Source organism: Bos mutus, chromosome 7, assembly GCF_027580195.1.
Source record: "Bos mutus isolate GX-2022 chromosome 7, NWIPB_WYAK_1.1, whole genome shotgun sequence".
Lineage (NCBI taxonomy): Eukaryota > Metazoa > Chordata > Mammalia > Artiodactyla > Bovidae > Bos > Bos mutus.
The window spans coordinates 61,232,325-61,243,325 of NC_091623.1; the positions used below are offsets into that span (position 1 = coordinate 61,232,325).

Below are 11,001 nucleotides of genomic sequence, written 5' to 3' on the forward strand. Positions count from 1 at the left end.
TGGGGGCCACTCATCCCCCACCTCAGGGCCCGATGGCCCCATGGTTGCAGCTGGCCCGGGCCCTGCTGCGATGGCTGAGGCGTCCTCATCTGGGGACAGTGTCCCCCATGCTGAGAGGCATCTAGGGGGCCCTCAGCCTGGACGTGTCCCCCGCAGCCTCAGTCAGGCCCAGCGTGGGCATGGCTCTCTGGAGGGTGGGCAGCATAAGGTTCCGTGATCCTCATAAACAGGACCTCAAGCCATCGCTATATGGCACCACGTTCTGGGGTGAAGCCCTTATGGGGGTCTGGCCAGTCTGCTTGCGTTTTCCCCCACCTCGCCCCTGCCATGATCCTTGCGCTCATCGGCCTTGCCCTGCAGGAGAAGAATGCCCGGTTGCTAGGCGCAGCGCAGCAGCTATTTGGCCACTGCCAAGCTCAGAAGGAGGAGATCAAGAGGCTCTTCCAGCAGAAACTGGACGAGGTAGACTGGTCCCTGCCTGGCTACCGGGGGGCCTTGCACATGACCCCCAGTGCTGAGCTATGGGCAGGCGGGTGGGCAGGCAGGTGAGGGGGGCGGGACCCCAGCCCAGACAGCTGATATCCAGGTGAACTGTTGCCCTTCCAGTGCTTCTGACTCTGAAAGTCTCCCTCACAGGAGGCCTGGAGCCTGGGGCGGTCAGAGGGCAGCTCCCGGGACTGCCTAGGGTTCAGTGGTTGAGACTTTGCCCTCCAGTGCAGGGGCCATGGTTTTGATCCCTGAGCAGGGAACTAAGATCTCGAATGCCTTGCGGCCAAAAAACCAAAAACATAAAATAGAAGGAATATTGTAACAAGTTCAGTAAAATCTTTAAAAGTGGTCCGCATCAAAGAAAACGAGGGAAGGTCTGCACATGGCCCCGTGAGTGCCCACCTGGGCCGTGGTGTGTCCTCAGCTGGGAGTGAAGGCGCTGACCTACAACGACCTGATCCAAGCGCAGAAGGAGATCTCGGCTCACAACCAGCAGTTGAGGGAGCAGACGGAGCAGCTGGAGAAGGGCAACTGGGAGCTGAGGAGCCAGAGCCTGAGGCTGGTGAGCAGCCCGGTCTGGGCAGGACCCCTCCTTGTCCCTGTCCACCGTCAGGATGCTCTAAGGGCTGGGCGGGACCCCTCCTTGCCCTTGTCCACCGTCAGGATGCTCTTAGGGCACCTGGCACATCTCAGACTCGGGCTCTGATCTTCACTGCCAGGGCACCCTCAGCCCTACTCCCACCTACAGCCCAGGGACCCTGAGCCCACATCCCCCGTGTACTGGGCCTCACCTGCTGGGAGCGCCCTGTCTCCTCTCCCGGATGTCCCTCACTTGCTCCTGCAGGGTATCCTTCTTGGGGACCCATCTTCTCAGCCCCACCTCCAGAAGCAGCTCTGCTCTGTGCTTCGAGGGTGCGGGCTTGGGGTTGGGCAGCAGACTCCTGCTCCTCCGTGCCCCAGCTGTGCACCCAGAGGCTCCTCCCCATCTCCCACTGCAGGCACCCCTGGGTAGGAGCCGTCCACCGGAGCCCCTCCCAACCTCCCCCAGCTGTGCATACCTGGGTGGGGGCTGCCCGCCAGGACTCACAGCCCAACACCCTCCCCACAGCTCAAGGCACGATGCGAGGAGCTGAAGCTGGACTGGTCCACGCTGTCGCTGGAGAATCTGCTGAAGGAGAAGCAGGCCCTGAAGAGCCAGATCTCAGAGAAGCAGAGGCACTGCCTGGAGCTGCAGGTGAGGCTGGGCTGGGGATTGGAGCCTCCCCCATTGCTGCCTTCCCCACTCCCTGGCCCACCTGCAGAGATGTCTTCCCCTCGACTGCAGCTCCCAGCACCAGACCCTGGGACTCTTTTGAGGGATCTCTGACCACAGAGCACTCACGATGAACTGGTGTCCACTGAGATCCTTTTGAGGATGTGTCCTGAGCACACATCTCCCCAGAGCAGCTTTCTGCAAGGTCACAGCCCGTGTGTCACAGAAATGATGTTTATTGCCCAAGCCTGTGTGTGGTGGGGCCTGTGGGAGGATGCTCTGGATTCTGACCCTCCTCTGTAATTGAGAATCAAGAAGCGGCCTGTTTATTGTGGGGAAAAGCCAAACATGCGATTCCTCAAGCCCCAGCCCGCCCAGGACAGCTTCTGTCCTGATGTCTTACCCTGGCAGTAGCCATGGTAGCCACGGAGCCTGGGCCTCTTACCACCTCTGTGCACCTGCACCCCACTTGACGCTTATTCACCTGTCAGCTTACCAGCCACATCCTCCTCTCTCCTGGACGGTCCTGGCTGGCGGGGTGTTGGGCTTGGGGCTGGGCGGGCCTGACACCCCCCCGGTCATCCCACAGATCAGCATCGTGGAGCTGGAGAAGAGCCAGCGGCAGCAGGAGTTGCTGCAGCTCAAGTCCTGCGTGCCGCCTGATGAGGCACTGGCTCTGCAGCTTCGTGGGAAGCCAGAGGCTGAGCCTAGCCGGCTGCACTTGGAGCTGGACTGCGCCCGCTTCTCCCTGCCGCCCTTCAGCAGCTTGAGCCCCGAGCTCTCTATGAATGGCCACGCAGCCGGCTATGAGCTCTGCAGCGCACTGGGTCGGCCCTCGCCCAAGCAGAACACCCCCCAGTACCTGGCCTCCCCGCTAGACCAGGAGGTCGTGCCCTGCACCCCTAGCCACAGCGGCCGGCCACGGCTAGAGAAGCTGTCCAGCCTGGCCCTGCCTGACTACACCAGGCTATCCCCTGCCAAGCTGGTGCTGCGGCGCCACCTGAGCCAGGACCACGCGGCCAGTGGCAAGGCAGCTGCCAGTGAGCTGCACCCACGGTGAGTACAGGCCAGCGTCACTGCTGTACAGGCCCCGCGGGTCTTCTGAGCTGGGGATCGTCAGTTTGGAAGAGAATCGGGGGTTTGCTAGGCCAGGGCTGTTAGCTCTGAACACAAAGCTGTAGCCGTGGCGGGGTTCCCCAGAGTGACCGAGGACACGCCTTGTTTCTAGAGCCGAGCATGCCAAGGAGAATGGGCTCCCTTACCAGAGCCCTGGCATCACTAATGGCATCAAGCTGAGCCCACAAGACCCCCGACCTTCATCCCCCATGGCTTTACAGATGGGAGAGAAGGGCCCCGAGAAGGTGAGGCTGCTCTCTGAGAGCATCTGTGGCACTGGGTGGGGAGGGGTGTCTCAAAGGAGGTCCTGCAGGAGGGGGCAGCATGGCCACCCAACTGCACCCTTGCCTTCAGGTGAGGCTGGGAGAGAGCTCAGTCCCTGGGGATGGGAGGAGAGGGTGGTTGAGCAGCAGGGTGGGCCAGTCGTGGGTGGAGGCTGCTGACCGGCGTGTCTGGCCAGTTGGGAGAACGGGTTGGGGTGGGGGCTGGTTGGAATCCCTGGTGTCCCCGGGGCAGTGCCCGAGGCCACTGTCCTGGTCGGCAGGGTGTGAAGGAGCGTGCCTACGCCAGCAGTGGGGAGGCCATCACCAGCCTGCCCGTCAGCATCCCGCTGAGCACCGTGCAGCCCAGCAAGCTGCCCGTCAGCATCCCCCTGGCCAGCGTGGTGCTGCCCAGCCGCGCCGAGAAGGCGGTGAGTGCGGCCCTTGGCCCCAGCCTGCTGCCCCAGGCCTTGTGTGCACGCACAGGCAGAGCCGCGGGCCTGTCCTTTCTCCTTGAGGGCCAGTCACTTTCTGTTCAGTTGCTCCCAGTTATATCTCCAGCGTGCCGCAATACCTGAGAGAAAGAGAGCACCGATTCCCAGTAAGGTTTTCAATTTTAATCTTAGATCTGAGTGTGCGTGGTGACTGTGAGTGGAGAGAGAGTAGATTTCCAGTTCTGTAGAAGCTGCCCTTGTCCTTCTAGTCCACGCTTGGGTTCTCCCTCATACACATGCCCTTGGGAATGACACTTTGTGTAGAGCAGGCAGGGCTTTGTGTTTATGGAGGTGTCATTCACACAGAACTCATCCATCTAAGGTGTTCAGTGCAGGCATCTTTGGTGTGTTCACCAGTCTTGCAGCCAGCTCTACTTCTAGAACATTCTGTGCCCCAAGAGGAGGCCCAACCCCATCGGCATCACCCCTGTACACCCTCCCCAGCCCCTAACAATCAGTACCCTACTCTCTGTCTGTGGTTCAGCCTGTTCTGGATGTTTCCTATCAGTGGAATCACACCCTGTGTGTCCTGTGTCTGCCTCTCTCACTGAGCTTCGTGTCCTGAGGGTCCATCCACATGGTAGCGAGTGTCCGGGCTTCTCTCCTCTTTGTGGCTGAGCGGTGGTCCAGTGTGTGGAGGGACACGTGTGTATCCTCTGTGGATGGTCGTTTGGGTTGTATGCACTGTGGGGCTGTTTTAAAGCACACTACTATGGACATGTGTGGACAGCTGTTTGTATCTGGCTTCACCTGGGAGTGGGGTTGCCAGATCAGGTCATGATACTGCCCCCCTGCTGTCCCAGGCATTTAGACCTGAGCTCAGACATCTGCACCTCGCCTTATGAGAGCCTTCTGGTGGCTGACTGCCAGGCTCACCTGCGTGGCCGTTGCCCTTCTTGGGCTCGCTGCCTCGGGCCCTGGGGACGTCCTGTGGTGTGTCCCCAGCTGGATGTGTGCCTGGCTTGGCTGACAGTGTGCGCCTTCTTTCTGCAGAGAAGCACACCCAGCCCTGGGCCACCGGCCCGAGAGTCCTCATCCACGCTGGAGAAGCAGGTGGCTGCTAACACCCATGGTGCCGGGGGCAACGCTGCTGGGAGCAAGAGCCTCGCCCTGGCTCCCACAGGTGAGGGTTCCCAGAGACCAGGCCCGGCCCCTCCAGCCGGGGTGTGAGCTGCATCAGGGCCGCCCTCAGCTGCATGCACCCTGGGGTCCCGCCCAGCTCGTGTCAGGCAGCCATGCTGGGCCCGGGACCGTGCTGGCTCTGTTGGCGGGGTCTCGTCCTCTGGGAGATCCAATGGGGCTTCTGTGTGGGGCCAACTGTGCACCTGGGGGCCTGCCGCCTAGTTGGGCCCTGTCGCTGCTGTGAAGCAGGCAGCTCCAGCACTCTTCTCAATGCCACTGCTCTCGTGTGGGTAGGGCATCTCTGCTGGCGGTGCCCAGGGTCCACTCAGCATGTTCATGAGCTCCAGGCCCCTGATGTCGCAGGCCCAGAAGTGGGGAGGAGGGCACAGTGAAGGCCCAGGGGTGCCAAGCATGCAGAGAGCCGAGCCGCCACCTCGTGTCCTCCACAGGCTTTGCATACACCGGCTCGGTGGCCATCAGTGGGGCCCTGGCCGGCAGCCCGGCACCCCTCGCCCCTGGAGCCGAGCCCCCAGCCCTGGACGAGTCCTCCAGCTCTGGAAGCCTCTTTGCCACCGTGGGGTCCCGCAGCTCCACCCCGCAGCACCCACCCCTGCTGACGCAGCCACGCACCTGTGGCTCGGCCTCGCCGGCCCCCCAGCTCTGCTCCAGCCCCCGGCTTGGCGCTCTGGGCCCACTCCCCGACTCTGGCAAAGGGGACCTGCCCTGCGAGGCCAGCTTCTCAGACCCTGAGAGCGAAGCCAAAAGGAGAATCGTCTTCACCATCTCGGCGGGCGCCAGCAGCGCCAAGCAGTCACCTTCCAGCAAACACAGCCCTCTGCCGTCGGGTGCCCGCGGGGACGGTGGCCAGGGCCATGGGCCAGACGGCCGCAAGCGGGGCCGGAGGAAGCGGGCATCGGCGGGGACCCCCAGCCTGAGCTCGAGTGTGTCCCCCAAGCGCCGGGCCTTGCCATCTGTCGCTGGGCTTTTCACGCAGTCTTCAGGGTCCCCCCTGAACCTCAACTCCATGGTGAGGCGGGAGCAGCGTGCTGGGGCTGGGTGGCTGATGAGGGCGCATGCCAGGCCTGCTGGCACTCATGCGTGTGCCCGGCCCTCAGGTCAGCAACATCAACCAGCCCCTGGAGATCACAGCAATCTCGTCCCCTGAGAGCTCTCTAAAGAGCTCACCCGTCCCCTACCAGGACAACGACCAACCACCCGTGCTCAAGAAGGAGAAGCCCCTGAGCCAGACCAATGGTGCCCACTACTCCCCACTGACTTCGGACGAGGAGCCAGGCTCTGAGGATGAGCCCGGCAGTGCCAGGCGAGTGGGCTGCAGTCGGGGGGTTGGGGGCGGTCCTGACTGCAGGTCTTCACGCTGACCTGCAGCCGTGTCCTCAGGGCGCATCTGGGATTGTTAAACTGTGTGAGAAACAGCCCACGAGGGCCCAAAGCTTCTGAGAGCACCTCGCTGCCTATGTGCAGGGTGAAGCCGAGCCCGAGCCTGCAGCCCACGTGTAGGTGTCACATGTCAGCGGAGAGGAGGGAGGGCAGCAGGCGGGAGGGCCAGAAGCGGGTGCGCAGGCTCCGGTCCACTCACCTGATGGGGAACAGGGCTTTCTTTCCCTTCTTTTTCTTTGACAGCAGCTGTGTTAGGTATAATTCACATAATATACCATCTGCTTAAAATGTGTGATCCAGGGGTTTCTGATGTATTTATGGGGTTGTGCAGACATCACCACTCTCAATTTTAGGGCAATTTCATCACCTCAGAAAGACTCCCCATCCCCTCCCCCAGTCCCTAGCCCCACCATCTACTTCCTGTCTCTGTGGATCTGACTCTTCTAGGACCTCCTGTGAGTGGAATCAGAGTGTGTCTTTCTGTGTCTGGCTTCTCTTACTGAGCATCATGTCCTCAAGGCTCATCCAGGCTGTAGCAGGTGTCAGAACCTCCTTTTTAAAAGCTGCATCATATTCCACTGTGTGGATGGACCACGTTGTATTTACCCGTCGTGGGTGCTTGGGTTGCTTTGTTTTTAGCTACTGTGAATCATGCTGGTCTGGATGTTCGTATGTGTGTTTTTATTTGAAAGCATGTTTATGGTTAGTGGCGCTAGTGGTAAAGAACGTCCCAGTGCAGGAGACATAAGAGATGTGGGTTCAGTCCCTGGACTGGGAAGCTCCCCTGGGGGAGGGCATAGCAACCCACCCCAGTATTCTTGCCTGGAGAATCCCATGGACAGAGGAGCTTGGTGGGCTAGTCCATGGGGTCACAAAGAGTTGGACACAACAGTGATTAGCACACACAGGCCCTAGGTGTGGAATTTGCTGGATCACGTGGTGAGTCTGTGCTTAACTTTTGAGGATCCTTCCGACTTCCCACAGCGGCTGCCCCATCTCACTCCTGCCAGCCATGCACGGGGCGCCAGTTTCTCCACGTCCTCGCCCTTGTGTGTTATCTTCTGGGTCTGTGTTCCATGCAGCAGAGCTGTGTCTATGGGTGTGTGGTGGTGTCCTCCTGGTTCCGACCTCTTCTCCCCAGGGGCCAGCGGCACTCCACATTGTCTCTTCCTTGGAGAGGTGTCTGTTCACATCCCGGCCTGTGTGTGATTCGGGTTGTGCTGCTAAGTCATGAGAGCTCTTTGTTTGTTCTCTTGTGTGACTCCTCGCCAGGTAGGGGCCTGCGATGTGTCCTCCGGTCCTCGGTGTGTGGTCTCTGTGCTGCTGGTGCCCATTGGGGCACAGGAGTGCTGTGTTCTGAACAGGCCCCTGGTGCCCATTGGAGCACAGGAGTGCTGTGTTCTGAACAGGCCCCGTGTGCCATGTGTTTGTGGTATTTCTTTAGTTGGCTGTTTCCAGTGTTGTCTGAGTTCATTCTTCCACATACAAACATTATGTTGTGAAAATTCTGGATTATTTTGGGAGCTGTGTCTCTGGAGGTCATGGTCCTTTGGGACGGCCCCTGAGAATCCTGACATGTGAAGCCGCACCGCTGTGTCACTGGGTGCAGCTTGCTGGGGGCCATGACGTGCTCAGCACCATGTCATCCCCCTCCGTGGACGACACAGTCTGTGGCTCAAGAGCCCATTCCACTTGGGGCCAGTCCTGCCTGGGGCTCCAGCATGTGTCTGTGTGTTGGGAAGCGGCATTCCTCCTCCGCTGCCGGGGCCCACCCTCATCCGTGTCCCCCTGCCACAGCCGCTATCAGGGGCCCTGACGGCAGGTCAGACATCCCTGGCTCACGGCTCGCCTGGGCAATCCAGTGTACACACACAGCGCTCTGGTGTGCGTGGATGGCAAACACTCATCCTCTTTTTCTTTTTCTGATAGAATTGAGAGAAAAATTGCAACGATCTCCTTAGAAAGCAAGTCTCCGCCAAAAACCTTGGAAAATGGTGAGTTCAGCCTGCACAACGTTTGAGTCCTTGGCACCCATGCTAGGCTTGCTGCCTGGCCCCTGAGGACCCCACGGGGCTTCCAGAATTGTCCTGGGCTGTGCTGAGTACACACCTCCCCCGCTCCTTTCCCTGCAATGCGCTGGACGCCCTTGGTGCTACCTGGTTCACTCGGGTGTGTGTAGTCCTCCCTGTCAACACAGCTTTCCTCCCGCTGAGTAGCCCGCCGCCCTCAGCTTCTCTGGCAGCCCCACCCTTGCCAGGCCACTCTTCCTCTCCAGAGGGCCTTCTCTGTGGAGGCACTCTGAGTAGGCGGTGGTCTGGGATCCGCGGCGTCTTCCCCAGGCCTCAGCCACTGCCTCTCCCAGCAGGTGGCAGCCTAGCAGGAAGGAAGGCGCCGCTGGCCAGCGAGCCGGTCAACAGCAGCAAGTGGAAGTCCACCTTCTCACCCATCTCCGACCTGGGCCTGGCCAAGGCGGCCGACAGCCCGCTGCAGGCTGCCTCTGCTCTGAGCCACAACTCTCTGTTCGCTTTCCGGCCTGGCCTGGAGGAGCCCAGTGCGGCCGATGCCAAGCTGGCCACCCACTCCAGGAAGAGCTTCCCGGGCACCCTGCCAGGGGCGGGCGGGCTGAGCCCCAGTAGCCTTCCTGCCAGCGGCTTCGCCCTGGGCGGGGGCCTAGCAGCTGACCTCAGTTTACACAGCTTCAGTGATGGTGCTTCTCTCTCCCACAAGGCCCCCGAGGCAGCTGGCCTGGGTGCCCCCCTGAGCTTCCCCGGCCCACGGGGCAAAGAGGGTGGCGCTGCAGAGTCTGGCCCCTTCGTGAACAAGCGGCAGCTGGACGGACTGGGCCCAAAAGGCGAGGGGGGCCTTCCCACATGCGGACCCCCGGACAAGGCCTCCACAGCGCATAGCAAGGCAGGCAAGGGCCGCGAGCGCGAGCCTGACGTCAAGAACGGCCACAACCTGTTCATGGCCGCTGCCACTGCGCCCCCTGCAGGCCTCCTCAGCGGCCCAGGTCTTGCCCCAGCGGCATCCTCGGCAGGTGGCGCAGCCCCGTCCGTGCAGACCCACCGCCCCTTCCTGGGCGCCTTCGCCCCCGGGCCACAGTTCGCACTGGGCCCCATGTCGCTACAGGCCAACCTGGGCCCATCTGTGCTGCAGTCCCTGTTCAGTTCCGTGCCCGCCGCCGGCCTGGTTCACGTCTCGACCGCCGCCACCAGATTGACCAACTCGCACGCCATGGGCAGCTTCTCCTCTGGGGTGGCCGGCGGCGCAGTTGGAGGTAGGCAGTGCCCTCCTGGCCACTTGGTCCCACAGGACCCGCTGAGGGACGAGCTGGGGGCCGCACGTTGTCTCCGCCGCCCACCCAGACTGTTGGGTTTAACCACCGCTGTTTGCAGGTTCCCTTCCAGGGCCCCCTGAGGGGGGAGAGGCTGTGCCCGCGTGTCCCTTTGGGTCCACTTTGCGCCCGCCACCTCGTTCCTTTTCACGAAACGCAGCCGTGACGGTCGTGTGGGCAGAGCACTCGGGCGTGAGTCGGCTGTGCCGGGCTCTCTGGTCTGACTGCGCCCTCTGATTCTTAGAGGGACTGGTGCCATGACCGGGCTCTCCTTCCTCCCGCGAGCTCACCCGGAAGGTCCGATGCGGCCGGCGCTGGGACAGAGCGAGGGGCTGTGGTGCCCGCGGCCCGCGTGCATGCAGGGTGGAGCAGAGCACGGGGAGCCAGAGGCTCCCGGCTCGCGTGGCACTGAGGTGGGGTGGGGTAGGGTGGGAGTCCAGGGCCAGCGGTGGGCCCGCCTGCGCTCCTGCTGCCTGCGCTTCGCTGCACTTGTGCCTGCACGCGGAGCTGCAGCTGCCGTCGCTTCCTTTTCCGCGTGCTGCTCTTGGCTGGAGGTGCCCGCCTGTTGAAGCTGAGTTTTTCTCTCCTGTTTGCAGGTGTCTTTAACCACGCGGTGCCTCTCGCCTCCGCCCATCCGTTTGGAGCCAGTTTCGGCAGTGGGGCTGCATGTCGCAGCGCCACGCTGAGCTTAACCCCGCTGCAGGCGGTGGCCAGCACCCCGGCCTCTTCCTTTCAGGCCCCGTCCTCTGCGGAGCCGAGGCCACCCCCACCCCCTCCGCACCTGGGCCGGCCCCCTCCGGGGCAGCCCACCCTCCACGCACCCCCTCATCCTAACGCCACCTTGCCTCCTCCCCCTGCGCTGCTCCCAGCTAACTCTGAGCCCGTGCTTCTGCAGAACCTCGCATCCCTCCCTGCTAACCAAGCTTTCTTACCCGCCTCCTCTGCCGCCTCTCTGCCGCCTGCTAACGCCTCTCTGTCCATCAAGCTCGCCTCCCTCCCGCACAAGGTGTCCCGGCCCTCCTTGACGGTGCACCACCAGCCCCTGCCTGGGCTGGCCCTGGCCCAGGCCGCGCCCGTGAACCCACAGGCCAGCTCCACGGGGCCGCCCGCCGTGTGGGTTTCCCTTGGCATGCCGCCTCCGTATGCCGCGCGCCTTGCGGGGGTTAAGCCGCGATAAAGACCTTGCTTAGCTAGCAGTTCGTATTCTGTAAGGTAAGGCTAGAGCCCGACTAGGTGGCCGTGCTTCCCTTTGCAGAGAACAGGTGGGCCAGCGGGGCTCCTGGAAGGTCATGGGGCTAAGGCTGTGCTCCCATGACCAGGAGGCGTGAAGGCAGAGATCCAGGGCAGCAAGGGAACCAGGGTGTGGCTGGTCCCACTGCCTGTGGACCTGCACCCTAGGTCTCCCAGGGAGGGCGCCAGGAGGAGCAGGACTGAGCTGGTGTCCTCCCTGTTGAGCCCAGCTTGAGCTTGCTGCCACCCTGGGCTTGGGTGTGCGGCCGCTGGGGACCCGGGCAGCTCCCATGTGGGTTCGTGGGA

General features: G+C 62.3%; 1 protein-coding gene across 9 annotated transcripts in view; it reads left to right on the plus strand.

The window, feature by feature from the left end:
- DOT1L (DOT1 like histone lysine methyltransferase) overlaps positions 1-11,001 on the plus strand; it is a 54,701-nt gene that overhangs the window by 40,487 nt on the left and 3,213 nt on the right. For 4 of the 9 annotated variants that reach the window (XM_070373984.1, XM_070373987.1, XM_070373989.1 and 1 more), the window contains 12 exons: positions 361-462; positions 914-1,051; positions 1,598-1,723; positions 2,331-2,797; positions 2,970-3,102; positions 3,402-3,548; positions 4,605-4,734; positions 5,183-5,760; positions 5,849-6,054; positions 8,061-8,125; positions 8,494-9,408; positions 10,062-10,677. In XM_070373984.1, coding sequence (XP_070230085.1) covers positions 361-462; positions 914-1,051; positions 1,598-1,723; positions 2,331-2,797; positions 2,970-3,102; positions 3,402-3,548; positions 4,605-4,734; positions 5,183-5,760; positions 5,849-6,054; positions 8,061-8,125; positions 8,494-9,408; positions 10,062-10,642 — 3,588 coding nt within the window. In that variant the 3' untranslated portion in view covers positions 10,643-10,677. Of the gene's footprint in view, positions 1-360; positions 463-913; positions 1,052-1,597; positions 1,724-2,330; positions 2,798-2,969; positions 3,103-3,401; positions 3,549-4,604; positions 4,735-5,182; positions 5,761-5,848; positions 6,055-8,060; positions 8,126-8,493; positions 9,409-9,526; positions 9,763-10,061; positions 10,678-11,001 lie in introns of those variants that run through there. The other 5 variants (XR_011464793.1, XM_070373990.1, XM_070373986.1 and 2 more) reach the window with 5 other exon arrangements.